The sequence below is a fragment of the Xyrauchen texanus genome, chromosome 15 (genome assembly GCF_025860055.1).
Source record: "Xyrauchen texanus isolate HMW12.3.18 chromosome 15, RBS_HiC_50CHRs, whole genome shotgun sequence".
Taxonomy (NCBI): Eukaryota; Metazoa; Chordata; class Actinopteri; order Cypriniformes; family Catostomidae; genus Xyrauchen; species Xyrauchen texanus.
In genome coordinates, this window is record NC_068290.1 from 2,338,665 (window position 1) to 2,357,400 (window position 18,736).

The window sequence follows — 18,736 nt, forward strand, 5'->3', positions numbered from 1 at the left end:
TGACATTTTAGGTTTAAAACTCAAAGTTAAGTTGATGTAAATCAGCGTTAAATATTCCAAAGTGTCAAACTGACCCATAAGACCATGGAAGGGTTAAGGAAGCTACTAAATTTGTCAAATCACTACTTTGCATCAACACAACTAGCATAAATAAAGTGTGTCATTAGCAATAGGGTGGGACACTTTAATAATAACACAATGAGCACTACAAAGTCGACATATTTGAGTGCTGAGCTATGTTAATACTTAGGACAGATAAGCTCATTTGGTTTCTACTAGGGCTGATTTACCTGATTTTCTTGCATATCTTCCTCAGAAAATGTGAAGAACAAAGTACAGCTGACTCACGCCAGTGTTTGAATACACTATGCACTCATAAACATAGTTTTGCAATGATATGTTTGTTTTTACAATGACAATGAGATTTTTCGGTTATTTTGAGACCAGCTGTGCAGTGCAAAATACACTTCAGAACTTCCTCATAGCTAGAAAGTAAAAGAAACATGAGAATCTTTTGTCCGATATGCAAATTCACGAGCACAGAAACTGCTGGCATTATGCGCTCATGTTTATTAGGAGTTCTTATAGACATGCCTCTCAAGCCTGAAATCTGTTGTATGGTGATTTTGAACTGTAAATTAAATATAATACACAAATACTGTCAAACCCATCAATGCTACGGTTCAATTTAAGTCAAAATGAATTGGAGTTTCAATGGTCTTGGCCTGTTCATTAGCGGTTCGAGCATGTTTGGCGCCCTGGGCGAAACCTGCTCCAACACGCCCCCAAAGTTGTTGACCGGGGGGGGGTCCGCAAGATGCCACCCCTCCGCCACTGGGCCCGTTTGAACATTCCTTCAGTGCAATTCTACTGGACTTTGGTGAGCGTCCACTGTGTAAAAACCGTAATTCCGATCAGTTCCAAAAGCCATAGCAACCTGAGTCAGAACAGTCTGAAGGTCTGTGCCAAGTTGGTGGATGCAGCTTGAAAGCTCTAGGACGACTAACAGTCTGAAATGTTATATTGGTTTAGAGATTTTTAGAGAACGCTAAACCAAGTCTGTAGAACAACAGTATGTTGGTTTTGCCAAGCCATCATGAATTACAACTCATGAATGGATTTAATGATCAAATAAGTTTTGTGAACGCTTGTGAACATGGCAATGCTACATTAGTTTCAGTCAAAGTGCACAAACAACATAACAAATAAAAGTGGCTATTTACATACATCATACAACATGTACAAAATCACAACCGTCCATTCAATTGGGGGAACAGCATTATTCAAGTTTGTTTGATCCTTTTGATAGGCTACAACTCTTGAACTAGCCTTTTGGAAAAGAAGTCTTAATGCCTGATCCAGGAAACATTGAAGAACTGCATTAGATAGAACATCCCCATTGTGAATCTCCATGCTGGTCCAGACTGGTTGATACTGGTCAGTGCTAGTCACCAGTGATCAAGCTAGCTAGTGCTAGTCTTGCCGATCAAGCTAGCTAAGAAGCCATGTTGTTGACAACAGCATACCAGCGTCCCATGCTCCACAACAAATGCAAGTGACCAGCAATGCACAGTTTAGAGGAACGCCCCATTTTCGAGTTAAGACAAAGATCATCCTTGCATTTGCAACATCCATCTGTCCAGAGAGATCAAACCAACTCTTGATTCTTCTCCATCTCCCATGTTCTCCTCTTCTTCTGGTTCAGTCGATCTCTCAAGGAGGTCAGCCCTCAGAATATACGTCCTCTGGTCTTGATGTCTTTTCAAAGACAAATCTGGCAGACAGTTCTCCCTGTAGTTTGACGTCTCACATGTGAAACTCGAGGAAACACCAACAGAGTTCTCAGAATCCTGTACAGGCAGGTAAGCTACATTACTCCTGAAGTCCTCTATAACTAGATCCATTAGTAAAGGTTTCCTTTCTTCATGTAAAGACTCATGAGCTAGTAACGGAGAACTCTGGAAGAGAAATTCGTGCAGCTGCAATGTACCATTAGTACCAGGTATAACCGGCACCACCAGGGGCTTGTTGTTGGTATCAGAGTCTGTAAGCTTTTGGTCCACTGACACATTGGTCCCTCCGACCCAAACCGACTGTAGGCCAGATAATTTCGAGCTGGTCTCGTCAATCCTGCCGTCAGTTGATGGATTATCCGAGATCTGGACATCTGGACGACCCACGACCATGCTGTAGTTGACAGAAGGCTCGGAGATGTCGCTTGTCGTTTCCTGTTGACTACCAACAGAGTCAAGCTTCCACTCAGGGGAGTCTTTCATCTCATGAGAGTCTTGAGATGCATAACCAGCACAGTTATACATGACCTCTGACCTCTCCTGAGGAATAGAGACCTGTGGAAGCTTTTGGCTGATATCGCAAAATCCCGACCACACCTGCACTTTGGATATGTCGTCCCAGGTATGTGAACAAAACTGAAGAGTGTTGATCTTTGGCAGCATCTGTTTCACAGAGAGAGAGAGGACACATTATAATGTATATAAGTCGCTTGCAAGGCTACTCATTTTTGATAGTCGAGTAACTACCAGAAAAATAGCCAAGTAGTTGGTTACTTGGTAAACACAAGGTGCTCCATGTTCAATTTATTTACACTTTTGTGCATTTTAAAATATATCTGCATGCAAATCTAACTGACTAGCCAAGTAGTCCTCTAATCAGTGCAACCCCTAATTTGATCCCTTGTAAACGCGTTGAACAAATCAGCATTAAACCTCCTGAGACCCCGTGTCCACATGCGTGGACATTATGCTTTGGCTTCGCTATAGGTTATGCATAACTTAATTTAATTTAAACTGACTGATCTCAGTTCAGGAGACTCTAGGCTGTCATTAAAAGGTTAAACTTTCAAAGTACAGTCATGTGACAAAACAACATAGCGCTGATCACAGCGGAGTGTGTCTTTGGGAGTAATGCCAACAAAACTACATCTGCTAAGAAACCAGATTACGTTTTTACATTAAAACCAGTTTGAGTCAAAAGAGTCTCTAGTATCATCCGATATTACATTTTAAAAATGTAAATGATATATTGCAAAATGGCACGCTGTTAAACATATAGGCTCATTTTTCTTAAAATATATGATATTTAATGTGCATTGAGAATGAATGGATGCATCCAAAAGCTGTAAAATGTGTCTTTCAGAGAGTTTATATGGAGTTAGGATGATAATATGGTGCATTTCAAACTGTTCTGAGACCAGTGCTGACAGACAGCACACTGGAGGTTAAGTCATGCACTAAATAGGGAGCAAGGGAGCATTCCATAGCTCTCATATAAGTGTTTTGAGACCAGTGCAGACAGACAGCATACTGGAGGTTAAGTCATGCACTAAATAGGGAGCAAGGGAGCATCCTATAGCTCTCATATAACTGTTTTGAGACCAGTGCAGACAGACAGCATACTGGAGGTTAAGTCATGCACTAAATAGGGAGCAAGGGAGCATCCTATAGCACTCCTATAACTGTTCTGAGACCAGTGCAGACAGACAGCACCCTGGAGGTTAAGTAATGCACTAAATGGGGAGCAAGGGAGCATCCTATAACTGTTCTGAGACCAGTGCATACAGACAGCACACTGGAGGTTAAGTAAGCGCTAAATAGGGAGCAAGGGAGCATCCTATATCTCTCCTATAACTGTTCTGAGACCAGTGCAGACAGACGGCACACTGGAGGTTAAGTCATGCACTAAATAGGGAGCAAGGTAGCATCCTATAGCTCTCCTATATCTGTTCTGAGACCAGTGCAGACAGACAGCACACTGGAGGTTAAGTCATGCACTAAATAGGGAGCAAGGGAGAATCCTATAGCACTCCTATAACTGTTCTGAGACCAGTGCAGACAGACAGCACACTGGAGGTTAAGTCATGCACTAAATAGGGAGCAAGGGAGCATCCTATAGCTCTCTTATAACTGTTCTGAGACCAGTGCAGACAAACAGCACACTGGAGGTTAAGTCATTCACTAAATAGGGAGCAAGGGAGAATCCTATAGCACTCCTATAACTGTTCTGAGACCAGTGCAGACAGACAGCACACTGGAGGTTAAGTCATGCACTAAATAGGGAGCAAGGGAGCATCCTATAGCTCTCTATAACTGTTCTGAGACCAGTGCAGACAGACAGCACACTGGAGTTTTAGATAGAGTATATATCACATTAACATAACTTGCTAACATGCTATATACTCATAAAGCTATTACATTACATTAATCAAGCTATTACATGCAATATTTATACTTTTACAAATACTGTATATTTGTCACTGGAAATTACTGTATTATTAATTTACACATACATTTACAGTGGCAAGAAAAAGTATGTGAACCTTTTGAATTACCTGCATTTTATTAATAAATGTGTCTTAAAATCTGGTTTGTTCTTCATCTAAGCTACCATAGTGAACAAGCACAATCTGTTTTAACTAATGACACACAAATTATTGTGTTGTTCTTGTACACATTGATTACATCATTCAAACATTCACAGTGTAGGTTGGAAAAAGTATGTGAACCCGTAAGCTAATGACGTCAACAAAAGCTAATTAGAGTCAGGAGTTGGCAAACCTGGCATCCAATTAATGAAACAAGATTGGAGGTGTGGGTTAGAGCTACTTTGACTTATAAAAGCACTCAAACATTTTGAGTTTGCTATTCACAAGCATCTGCTGATGTGGAACATACCTTACAGTAAAAGAGATCTCAGAAGACCTGTCCACAGTTCATCTGTCCACAGTTAGACAAACTGTCTATAAATGGAGATGATTTAGTACTATAGGTACTCTCACTAGAAGTGTCCGTTAGATATTCATCTGTCCACAGTTAGACAAACTGTCTATAAATGGAGATGATTTAGTACTATAGGTACTCTCACTAGAAGTGTCCGTTAGATATTCATCTGTCCACAGTTAGACAAACTGTCTATAAATGGAGGTGATTTAGTACTATAGGTACTCTCACTAGAAGTGGCCGTTAGATATTCATCTGTCCACAGTTAGACACACTGTCTATAAATGGAGATGATTTAGTACTATAGGTACTCTCACTAGAAGTGGCCGTTAGATATTCATCTGTTCACAGTTAGACAAACTGTCTATAAATGGAGATGATTTAGTACTATAGGTACTCTCTCTAGAAGTGGCCGTTAGATATTCATCTGTCCACAGTGAGACAAACTGTCTATAAATGGAGGTGATTTAGTACTATAGGTACTCTCACTAGAAGTGTCCGTTAGATATTCATCTGTCCACAGTTAGACAAACTGTCTATAAATGGAGGTGATTTAGTACTATAGATACTCTCACTAGAAGTGGCCGTTAGATATTCATCTGTCCACAGTGAGACAAACTGTCTATAAATGGAGGTGATTTAGTACTATAGGTACTCTCACTAGAAGTGGCCGTTAGATATTCATCTGTCCACAGTTAGACAAACTGTCTATAAATGGAGATGATTTAGTACTATAGGTACTCTCACTAGAAGTGTCCGTTAGATATTCATCTGTCCACAGTGAGACAAACTGTCTATAAATGGAGGTGATTTAGTACTATAAGTACTCTCACTAGAAGTGGCCGTTAGATATTCATCTGTCCACAGTTAGACAAACTGTCTATAAATGGAGATGATTTAGTACTATAGGTACTCTCACTAGAAGTGGCTGTCCAGACAAGATGACTCAAAGGGAACACCACAGAATGATCAATGAGGTAAAGAAGAACATTAGAGTGACAGATAAAGACTTGAAGGAATCATTGGAACTGGTTAACATCTCTGTTCATGAGTGTACTATACAGGAAACATTAAACAGGTATGGTGTTCATGGCAGAACATCATGAAGGAAGCCACTACTTTCCAATAAAGACATTGCTGCACACCTGAAGATTGCCAAAGACCACCTTGATGCTCCACAACACTACTGGGAAAATGTATGTGGATTGATGAAACTAAGGTTGAATTGTTTAGGAAGAACACGCAGCACTATGTATGGCGTAAAAAGGGCACCTCATACCAACATGAAAACATCATCCCAACGGTGAAGTACGTGGAGGGAGCCTCATGATTTGTGGCTGATTTGCTGGTTTGAGGCCTGGATTGCCATCATTGAGAGAACAATTCCCCAAGTTTATCAGGATATCCTACAGGATAATGTCAGGGTGTCTGTGCACCAGCTGAAGCTCAGTAGATGTTGAATGATGCAACAGGACAATGATCTAAACATCGAAGTAAATCCACTACAGAATGGTTTCAAAAAAAGAAAATCCATCTTTTGGAGTGTCCCAGTCAGAGCCCAGACCTTAACCCAATAGAGATGCTGTGGAATGACCTCAAGAGAGCCGTTCACACCAGATATCCGAAGAACATGTCTGAGCTGAAGCAGTTCTGTAAGGAAGTGATATACAGTAGGTGTAATCCGCCTCTACCAGAAAGGCTTGATTGAGGTTATTGCTGCCAAAGCAGGATCGACCAGTTATTAACTCAAAGGGTTCACTTACTTTTTCCACAGCACTGTGAATGTTTAATGGGATGTGTTCAATGAAGACGTGAAATATTATAATTGTTTTGTGTTGTTATCTTAAGCACATTGTGTTTGTCTATACGTGTGACTTTGATGAATATGATCACATTTTATAACCAATTAATGCATAAAACCAGCTAATTCCAAAGGGTGCACATACTTTTTCTTGCCACTGTAAGATGATTATGAAATTGAAAAGGTCCAGTGGTGTGAAATGCTATACTCCTTTAAAAACTATTTTAAACAACATTTCACAGACTGCATGCAGCTTTTATGACCTCATAAGACTTCATTTAAAAATGTATCAACTGAAGGCAAAATGGTTAAAAAACAAACCTACAGAATCTAATATAATTCATGCTTCTAAAACGTTCATGGATATTTAATGCATCCACTACTGAATCTCTTTTTAAATTAGGCTCTCTATGTCTCAAAAGCTGTCTGTACGTCCCAAACAATTCTCTTCAATTCTGTTTCAAAATAGTAAACATGGTTTTAGCACTAATCAAACGGAAGTGTAAAAAGTGAATGAAGCCAAATATTTGACTTGATTAATCTGCAAGAGATTTCACAAGTTGAGTGAGTTTACAGAGCAAATATCCACATGCATGATTTATCTTTTGATGTCACAAAGGGAAGGATTTTTATTATTAATATAATTAATCGCAAGTTTAAAAACAATGTAAATAATCCATAATGAGTACACAACTACAGAGATGAAAATCCATGACTGACGATCTGACACGGATGCCCTCCATGCCAATTGAATTATGTATTTCAATTTGATAACAAATTCTATTAAATTGCGCAATGTTTAACAAAATTAAATTAATAAAGCCAACAACCGATCAAATAAAATAATTTTAATGTATAATTTTTATTTTTTTATTTTATTAAAGATAAATCAATTACATTTTATATAACATTGTTTTGAAATTTAAATGTGTAAATTTTAAAATAATTTTTTGAGTGTGTTTGAGTGTGCTATTCTGAATCTACATACAGTACCAAAGATGCATTTGACTGAATTGATGTTTCTTATGATCTTAAAGATAAATAAATTGTGGCTACATTTTAATTTCTTAAAAAAAATAAAATAAATAAAAAATAATGAATTAAAAAGAAATTGTGTAGTGAAGGAAAAGCTCAGAGAGTTTTGATTTGTTGAGCACTTTTGGTCTCTACATAGTTCCCAAACTTCTCTATTCTATATGAGTTCACTATTCTAAAATGTTTGAAATAAAGTTCTAAATGTTTCAAATAAAGTTCTGAATGTTTCCAATAAAGTTCTAAATGTTTCAAATAAAGTTCTGAATGTTTCCAATAAAGTTCTAAATGTTTCAAATAAAGTTCTGAATGTTTCCAATAAAGTTCTGAATGTTTCCAATAAAGTTCTAAATGTTTCAAATAAAGTTCTAAATGTTTCAAATAAAGTTCTAAATGTTTCAAATAAAGTTCTGAATGTTTCCAATAAAGTTCTAAATGTTTCCAATAAAGTTCTAAATGTTTCCAATAAAGTTCTAAATGTTTCAAATAAAGTTCTAAATGTTTGAAATAAAGTTCTAAATGTTTCAAATAAAGCTCTAAATGTTTTAAATAAAGTTCTAAATGTTCTAAATATTTCAAATAAAGTTCTAAATGTTTCAAATAAAGTTCTAAATGTTTTAAATAAAGTTCTAAATGTTCTAAATGTTTCAAATAAAGTTCTAAATGTTTCAAATAAAGTTCTAAATGTTTTAAATAAAGTTCCAAATGTTTCAAATAAAGTTCTAAATGTTCTAAATGTTTCAAATAAAGTTCTAAATGTTTCAAATAAAGTTCTAAATGTTTCAAATAAAGTTCTAAATATTTTAAATAAAGTTCTAAATGTTCTAAATGTTTCAAATAAAGTTCTAAATGTTCTAAATGTTTCAAATAAAGTTCTAAATATTCTAAATGTTTCAAATAAAGTTCTGAATGTTTCAAATAATGTTCTAAATGTTTCAAATAAAGTTCTGAATGTTTCAAATAAAGTTCTAAATATTTTAAATAAAGTTCTAAATGTTCTAAATGTTTCAAATAAAGTTCTAAATGTTCTAAATGTTTCAAATAAAGTTCTAAATATTCTAAATGTTTCAAATAAAGTTCTGAATGTTTCCAATAAATTCTAAATGTTTCAAATAAAGTTCTAAATGTTTCAAATAAAGTTCTAAATGTTCTAAATGTTTCAAATAAAGTTCTAAATGTTTCAAATAAAGTTCTAAATGTTTCAAATAAAGTTCTAAATATTCTAAATGTTTCAAATAAAGTTCTGAATGTTTCAAATAAAGTTCTAAATATTCTAAATGTTTCAAATAAAGTTCTAAATGTTCTAAATGTTTCAAATAATATTCTAAATGTTTCAAATAATGTTCTAAATGTTTCAAATAAAGTTCTAAATATTCTAAATGTTTCAAATAAAGTTCTGAATATTCTAAATGTTTCAAATAAAGTTCTAAATGTTCTAAATGTTTCAAATATAGAGTTAGTAGGTGTATCCAAAGTTTTTCTGGTACTGTATGACACAGTCAATGTCTGCAGTCAAAAGCAATAGCTAAACACGACAGATTCCTTAGCAGAAACGTGAAGCTCTCGTCAAACAGGACTTTGCTGCCAGTAAAACAGGGAGGAGTCAATTCCAAACACATTCACCAGGAATTTCCCCATGTGGATATGACACAATCACTCACCAAGGCTTTCGGTAAGGAATGCTTTCTTTTCACAGATTGCTGGCAGAGCACTGTGAGAATGACGATCAGCAGGAGAACAGCAAACAGAACAGGAAATACAATGATGAGAAACCAGGATTTACGTGCTGAAAGAGAACATAGTTGAAATTGCAGATGAATGAATGCAAGTATTAAAGTCAGCTGTTATTACTATGTAACCAAATTTGTGTTCCTGGGTAGTAAGTGTTATTTAATAATTGCTTATGCCTCAAAAGTATAGAAGATTGCTATTATTCCCCACACACTTTGCTTTTGTGACCAGGACTGTGAGATTTTGACATTTAACTATTTTCAAGAATAATGTCTTTTCCTTCACATAAAGTCAGAAAAAAACCAACACATGAATCCAAATTAACGTGTATTTATACTAAAGTCATATTTTAATGTTTTAATGAGAGGATCCATCAAAATATCTCTTCTTAGCAGTGTGGGGTGTTACAAAGTACAAATACAAAGAAATAAGTTACTGTAATCTAATTACTTGTAGTGTAATGCATTAGTAGTGTAATGGGTTATGCTTAATTCTAATATATCATTTATGTAGAATCCATACATAAGATTTCTGGCCCCATAATGAGTCATTAGCTGCGTTTCCACTACCGGACCAAATGAGGGCTTGCTAGTGCGTGCCAGGGCAAGTTGTGTTCCCACGGTCACTTCCGGAGAGTCATTGTGCCTCTTCGTGGCTTTCTCGGAGCCAATGGCCAATGGCCTTTGGCCCGCCGATTATCCATGGGCCAAACAAGGCCAATCGGATATAGAGGTGAGTTCAATGTCAAGGACAGAGTTTCGCCAAACTTCCAGGATGTGTATCCAGCATGCAACGGTACAGGTTTGGGGGAAAAAAAATGCGGGCACACTACAAATCCATTAAAATGGCCAATGGACAAAATAGTGCCCAAAAAAATGACTTTCAATGGTTCGGTGAACTTTCATAGAATGTGTGTTGGGACATCATCCCATTGTTAGAGAGAGACCACTCGGGACATCGTGGCAGTTACAGTCGTTGAGTTGTCAACGCTAACTTATCTTTCTGTTTACATTCGATTTAAACTCTATATTCTAGATGACTAGATGATACCTCAGCTTGAGCTTCCCTCTTGCTTGTGAAATGGGCGTGTGAGACGTTGGCAGCGCAGCAGCATATTAAGGGCGAGTTTTTGGGCAACGCTGCAGAGTTATTGGTCCGATGGTGGGAACGCAAGTGGGAGGCTATTAGCCCCAGCTGACCAGTTGACACTCACGACTCGCACTGGCCGATAGTGGAAAGTAATATGATCATTTTATAAATATATGATCGTAAAAGTGTTTTAGAAAGTAACTTAAAAGTAAAGTAATTAGTAATGTCATTACTTTTCAATGAAGTATTTAGTAAAGTAATCTGATTACAATTGTAGAGAAATACTTTTTTTTAAGTAACTTAACCAACACTTCTTATTGTCAGTTTAAAAAGTGGCCCAATTTAGCTGATGGGGTTTTGCAAAAATGGGCTTTTTCATCAAATAACTAATGCTCTAAAAAATTGGTCAAAAATTATTAATGTTTTCTTATCTAATTCTTATTATTTGATGCAATTTTTTCTTCTCGAGTAAATGCATATTATACGGACAGTGAGGAGAATTACTGTAAATATTTATAATGGAAAACAAAACAGTATAAAAATACTTTTTATACTGTTAAAGAGTGACTCAGATTCAGTCAAGGAAACACAAGGTTTACTTTGAGTCAACAATAAAAGCAAACAAGATAACATTGAGAGCATGAACTCTTTTGCTAAGTCAACTATGTTTAGATTTATTCAAGGCAGTGTGCAATAGTATTCAGACAGATTAATTAAAACAACAACTGTTCAGTTACCCGAGACAGTCACACAAAAGGAGGCATTTTCACTCTGTCGAAGTAAAAAGGGAACTGTGAGCGAATAGACCACTTCACCACAATACCGTGTGTCCGTCTGTACAAGCCGTATAACCACTGAGTTAGACGAGCCCTCAAATACCTGCAAAGAGACACAAAGGAGACATAAATAAAATTTAGGTTATAATGTTACCACACACACACACACACACACAAACAATTAATCATGTCCCTGGACGTAATAAGGAAGATTCCTGAGCAATTCAATCTTGTAGTACCACCTGCTTCCTCCAGGGGGCAGCAAGCAAAACACACTGTATAGGCAACGAGCAGCTTATCCAGAGAGCAAACCAACATTTCAGCAGATAGCACAAGACGAGGACACGTTCTGGCATACAAACGCAGCTTGGAGCGCAAATCCGAACTTAGGGATCTCAAGACGTATTAAACTACATTTGACTTGACACAGGGAGCTAAAAATATTACATGGCAACGGGCCCAAATTTTGTCGGGCTGGGGGGGTGGTGGGTTATGGTGATAAGAAAGCTGGGGGGTTGTTTTTGGTTTCTGGCAAACGTGGCGGCTCATTTTAGCTTATCTCGGCCCATTCGGCACGTTTCACGGCTGACAGTCCGCCCCTGATCGGCCCCAAAGTGCGTCGGCCCACCGGGAAAATGCCTGGTATGACAGATTACCAGTCCAACCCTGGACGCAACGCAACCAAAGTGAGACGCTCCAATAGCGTCCGTCTGACACAGGTGTACATTGACACGTATTTAAACAAGCCCTCATAATAAATCTTGAACTGATTGACAAATTAAATTGTTGTGAACTGTCAGCCAATGATTGGCTAATGTTCAATAATATGCAAATAAACAATATATTGAATTATAAATCCACTTTTTGTATCGTCATTTTTTAATGCTTCACTTCTGTGCCACAATAATAAAATGCATTTTAATTATATAAGAATATTACAATATATTATTCATATATTAGTAAATAATTTATATATAATTATTCATATTTATTTCATCATTATAGATTGAATTATTGTTATTTGTGGGGCTTTATCAGCAAATATTTATATATGTGATTAATTGCGATTCATTTGATTAATTAATTGGCACGCCATGTAATTACGTTGATTGATTGCCCTATTAAATATGATTATGAAGAATATGAAATATAAATCTTTTTTTCACATAACAGTAATGGGAATGATATTTCTTGCCATTGCTGTAAAATCTAAGATGTCCTGAAATGATGCTCCATTTTTTTTTAAGCAAAATACAAATACAATCATTTTTGGGGATTTCTTGAAATATTGCAGGTTTCAATGGAAATTCCAACAGAGCACAGATTACATGTTTTAAAATAAGAACGCAGTAACAATTAGTATATAATACCTTTCCAGCTTCAGACTCGGGATGCGTCAGATTAACCTTGTACTTAATGGACGGTGTTCCTAAACATTTTTCAATGGAGAGATTGTCGGGACCCATCGGTGGTACAACCGTCACCATCAGTGATGTCTCATTCCACGTTACTGACAACTGTGGTCTTTCCAAAATGGCTAAAAACAACAACAACAACAACAGGAAAGATGGAAAGAGAGAGTTGTGATATGTTGGATATATTTGAAAAAGGTTGGATTATTTTCCAAAAATGACTCACAGGTCTGCTCAGATTGGGTCACGAAAATCAGTAAATGCAAAGAAATAATGAAAGGACAAAATATCTTACATTGTTCAACAGGAGTGAAGTGCTTGACTTCGCCCAGACACCGTCCACTGGCAGTAATCTTGGCAAAATATCTAGAGTTCACATCAGTCGTCACATTCGTAAGGTCACATTGAGGAACAGAGATGTTCTGGCACCATATCACTGGTTTATACGTTTTTCCATAACTGCAACACACCAAATGCATTACATCAGTTCTATCGGGAAGACAAGCAGGCTTGAGTGAAGTTTAAGATAAGTGAAGTTTAACAGAAAGTAATGTCTCTCTCTTTGGCGGTCCGAGGGAGTTGTACCCGGAACCGTCATGTCCTGCCGGAGATAGGAGGCAGGGGCGAGGAGCCTACCCCCGTGTGTGACAGGGCTCAACTGGTGGTGGTGGGGTGGAGGAGGTTGCAGTTTTAGCACACCAAACCAGCAATGTAATAGATTGGGAGCGGACTTATAAAGCAATGGCTTACATGCGATTGGCTAGGAATTACCCCGCTAATGGTGTGATGATGTACAGCTGCTAGTCTTCCCGATAGAACTACGCTGCGCTTCCATTGAACGCAATAACAAACCCCTGCCATAGACATTCTACAACACTTACAGACTTTATGATGAGATGTGTTTTAACGAAATAACAAGTGTGAAGGAGGCCCCGATGCACACAATATTAAACAGCCGAATCATAATAAATGATAGCAACCAACTATTATACTGTTCATTATACTATTAACCCTGCTCTTCACATTAGGCCCTTTCCCACTGCCCATTTTAGGTACTTTTCGGAAGTAGTACTTTTTGTCATTTTCACACACGAGGAACTATAGTCCCATTTAGCCGTTTAGTAATTCCTCCGTTGGTATTGTTGGCTGAGTTCGAATGTGGTCAAATGCTGCCTTTGGAGGCTGTATATGGGAGGTAGGATGAAAATAAGGTGCTTTTAAAACTGTTCTGAGACCAGGTTCTTTAAGAGTTCTATTCATTGAAAAATGCTCTCGGTTAAGCCATTAACTGATTAAGCAGCAAGTCAGCTGCTCGTGTTTTCAGATGCATCTGTTCGTTTTGTTGTGCGTGCAAACATCGTCAGAATTGGTTGACACCAGATGACATCACTGCAGGGTTCTTTCTGTGTGTGCGAATGCAAGAGGGAAAAGTCTAGTCCTGTTTGTCAAGTACTAGGACTGTACGTGGGAAAGGGGATAAAGGCACTATTCACCTCTAGTGTGTACATACAGAATCAGATTAGAATTGGAATGAGAATTAGATTTGAATTAAAATTGGAATGGGAGTTGGTATGACAATTAGAACTGAAATTACATTCGAATTCTAATTGGAATGGGAACTGATATGATCATTAGAATTGAATTATCTGATCTTATAATTCTTATTCTCTTACCAATTGTTTTCAAACCAATTCTCATCCCAATTCTATTTAGTCTAATTCACATTCAAATTCTATTTAGAATCTAATTCCCATTCCAATTAGAATTACAATGTAATTGCCGTCCCAATTCTAATGAGCATATCAGTTCTAATTAGACTTATAATTTGAATCCGGAATGGAATGAGAAAGTAGACTTTAATCAGAATTTAAATGAATATAAAATGGAATGGGAAGTAGATTCTAATTAGAATTTGAAAGGGAATTGATATGATAAATAGAACTGGAAATAGAATTAGATTCTAATTAGAATTATAATGAGAACTGCATGAGAAATGGAAATGGATTTAAGGTTCAATTTGGAATGAAAATAAGAATTAGAATTAAAATGAGTGTAGAAATTGGAATTCAAATGGACATCTAATTAATAATCTAATTCTCATTCCAATTCTATTTCTCATTTAATTCTAATTCCAATTGCAACTCTATTACATAATCCCATTCAAATTATCCTTACAATTCTATTTAATATCTAATTATCATTCAAATGAGAATTTAATTGTCATCCTAATTCTAATTAGACTCATAATTTCAATTAGGAATGAGAAAGTAGACTTTAATCAGAATTGAAATGAATATAAAATGGAATGGAAGTAGATTCTAATTAGAATTTGAAAGGGAATTAATATGATAAATAGAACTGGAAATAGAATTAGATTCTAATTAGAATCAGAATGAGAACTGCATGATAATTGGAAATGGAATTAAGGTTCAATTTTGAATGAAAATTAGAATTAGAGTAGCAACTGAATTCAAATTGGCATCTAATTAATAATCAAATTCTCATTCCAATTCCAATTCTCATTTCATTCTAATTCCAATTGCAACTCTAATACAAAATCCCATTCAAATGATCCTTACAATTCTATTTAGTATCTAATTCTCGTTCCAATTCTGATTTTAATTCTAATTCTTGTTCTGGTTCCCATTTAAATTCTAATATACTGAATCCCATATAATACTGGTTTCGGTTCTGTTGTCATTATTATCATTTTTAACTGGAACCGGTTCTTGATTCACAGTCTAATGTGTTTATGTCTTATTCAAAGGTTTACAACTACATCAAGGTCATCTTTATTGCACTCAGTAAACAGCGTAATGCTTTACAATGCTTATATAATGAGTCTGGCTTTGACCTTTGGTCCCGTCACTCACATGTGGTATTGGACACTGTAGAGAGCGCTTTGACCTGCAATCTCAACATCATCCCATCGGAGAACATTGTAGAAATTCCTGGACTGAAAATACGGCTTCGTCAGATTACATCCATGACACCAGTAACCTACAAACAAACAGGAAACCACAAAAATAAGAGAGAGGAACAGTTTTAGAGGTCTTGGCATAAAATTGTAAACATTTAGTTTTTAAGTTTTGATCTCTGTATTAACAGGTGATGTCATTCTAGATAAAATATATTTTGTCCAAAAGTAAAGTGGACACTTCGACCCTCGGGCAGTTTATGTTATTTGTAACCTACAGCTGTTAGAACACGTGCACGCACGCACACACGCACGCACACACACACACACGCACGCACGCACGCACACACACACACACACACGCACACACACTCTCATACACACTCTCACACAAACACAAACTCACTCTCTCACACACACACACACACACACACATGTTGTGTTTCCATGTTTTATGGGGACTTTCCATAGACATAATGGTTTTTATACTGTACAAACTTTATATTCTATCCCCTAAACCTAACCCTACCCCTAAACCTAACCCTCACAGAAAACCTTCTGCATTTTTACATTTTCAAAAACATCATTTAGTATGATTTATAAGCTGTTTTCCTCATGGGGACCGACAAAATGTCCCCACAAGGTCAAACATTTCGGGTTTTACTATCCTTATGGGGACATTTGGTACCCACAAAGTGATAAATACACGCTCACACACACACACACACACACACACACACACACACACACACACACACACACACACACACACACACTCTCTTTATCTCTCACACACACCCACACGCACACACACAATCAAACACACACACACAAACACATACTCTGTAATACATACACACACACAAACAAACACACACACACACACACACACACACACACACTCTCTCACACAAACACATACTCTCTAACACACACACACACACACACACACACACACACACACACACACACACACACACACACGCACACTCTCTCTCTCTCACACACTCTCTCACACAAACACAAAAACAAACACACACAAAATAATTTTTGTGCTTTCCAGTAGACTCATGCATGATTCAGTCTGTTTATTTATGTTGCAATTTGGCATTTTTGAACTGAACACAAGTGCAAATGTGATTTGAGAGCTACAGTGGAAGGAAATGTTTTCAGGGGTTAACAACTGATTGATTAAAATAATATATATATTAAAATGACATTTTCATAAGAATTTCATATTTTATCTAAACGAATAAAAATCCTTTTTATGCCACACTTCAGTTAACCTTGTTTATATGAATTACTCAATTTAAATAATGTGTTACCTTTAAATAGAAATCAACTCATTTTATGCCATGATACGTATAACTTCGCTTTTATTAGGAAATGTATCAAATATTAAAAGTGAAAATAGATAAATTCATTACTCACACGGCTATGAAGTAGTTCCAGGTCTTGACCACATAACGGTTTCATATCACCTCTTCAAATTATTTCAGTTATTTCTCTACATGCTAATCAATTTCGATTGAAAAGCATCCTTGGGCTCCTTATCTCTCTCTCTCTCTCTCTCTCTCTTATGCTCCCATCTCACCCACAATCACACACGCTCACACACGCGCACACACACACATTTACATTTATGCATTTATGCATTTGGCAGACACTTTTATCCAAAGCGACTTACAGTGCACTTATTACAGGGACAATCCCCCCGGAGCAACCTGGAGTTAAGTGTCTTGCTCAAGGACACAATGGTGGTGACTGTTGGGATCAAACCAGCAACCTTCTGATTACCAGTTATGTGCTTTAGCCCACTACGCCACCACCACTCCATAGTGTCTGTCTGTCATACTCATTCTCACACACTCACACACTCACACACTCATGCTCACACACACAGTGCACACACGCACACACACACACACACACACACACACACACACAGTGCGCTCGCTCACTCACTCACTCACTCACTCACTCACTCACTCACTCACTCACACACTCACTCACACACTCTCACACACACACACACGCTCTCACACACACACACACACACTCACACACAGACTCGTGTCAAGACCAACAAATAGAGCCGAACTTGATAATCAAACAACAAAAGTTTCTATTATCCGAAATAACTTTTAATATGTGAAACTTTTTATGTTTGATTGTACTTCGCCCTATTCAGCCTCACATAGCTATAATAAAAAGCACCGCGCCACCCCTCTCTTTCGCTCACACAAACACACACACACACACACACACACACACACACGCCGAAAGCAGCGCATCCTCCAATGCTAGTTCTAAAGTGACGTGAAACTAGCAACGAAGGCTTGAGCTGCAGAAACACTGAAACCGTGGCGGAAGAAAGTAGTTCCACTCAAAAAAGCGTTTTTAGGGCAAAAACCAGAAAATATCTTGAGATAAAACCATGAACGATGTCTTAAGGTGTGGTAACCGTCGTATAAGCGGAACAATTGACTCGTAGAATTGTTTAAAATTAACGCACATCTGAGGCGGTAATGTGGTCAAGACGCGCAGCAGACAATTCAACGGCCCGTCGTCAATTATATAAATAAATGTAAATAAACGTCAATATATATAAAATGATATAGATTTGTATTTATTATGCATATTATTATGTTCCATATAAGTAATTATTATATATAAGTAAATATTTTATAATATTGAAACAATTATACATTACTATAATTGTATATATTCATACAGTATATATAACATAATATATAGAGTTTCAGCCAGTGGTTCATTTGACTCACCTGTACAACAGAGTAAAACAATCACAGCACTCAGTGGCCACATATCCACAGGTGAGAGAAAATCTCCAAATGGTAAACTTCAGATAATGATCCAGAAATCAGAGATATAATCCTCACATTGTTCCACAGTTTCAACAGATGTCATATCCACAATCCAGACCAAATCCATATATGAAGTTATAGTCATTAGTGTAACAGAATGTCAGAGTCTGTCCCAGATTACACGATCTGTTCCACGTCTAACACGCCTGTAGTGTGTGAACCTATATCCTCAGGTGTGTCAGTTAACTCTGGAGTCTATTCTCTGCGTTTGGTCTCCACCCCTTAAGGGCGTCTATATAACTGCACACATCTCGAATTTCAGGTTTTATGCCTTGAAAAACGAAACTGGAATCAAACCACTTCTCAAAAGGCTACGAGCAAATGAAAGAGTGCGTGAGGAGATGTTTGTTGCAC

At 36.9% G+C, this 18,736-nt stretch overlaps 2 protein-coding genes across 4 annotated transcripts in view; one reads left to right on the forward strand and one right to left on the reverse strand.

Moving 5' to 3' along the window:
• The window catches only part of LOC127655754 (mRNA export factor GLE1-like), a 160,084-nt gene that overhangs the window by 20,377 nt on the left and 120,971 nt on the right, over positions 1–18,736 (forward strand). The gene's annotated exons all lie outside the window — the stretch shown is intronic.
• On the reverse strand, positions 367–18,523 carry LOC127655742 (uncharacterized). The gene is made up of 7 exons (XM_052143710.1): positions 18,281–18,523; positions 15,451–15,577; positions 12,873–13,036; positions 12,536–12,702; positions 11,127–11,268; positions 9,231–9,355; positions 367–2,456 (listed from the first exon to the last, which is right to left on the reverse strand). The coding sequence occupies exons 1-7, from the start codon at positions 18,321–18,323 to the stop codon at positions 1,611–1,613; spliced, it is 1,614 nt and encodes a 537-aa protein (XP_051999670.1). The 5' UTR covers positions 18,324–18,523; the 3' UTR covers positions 367–1,610.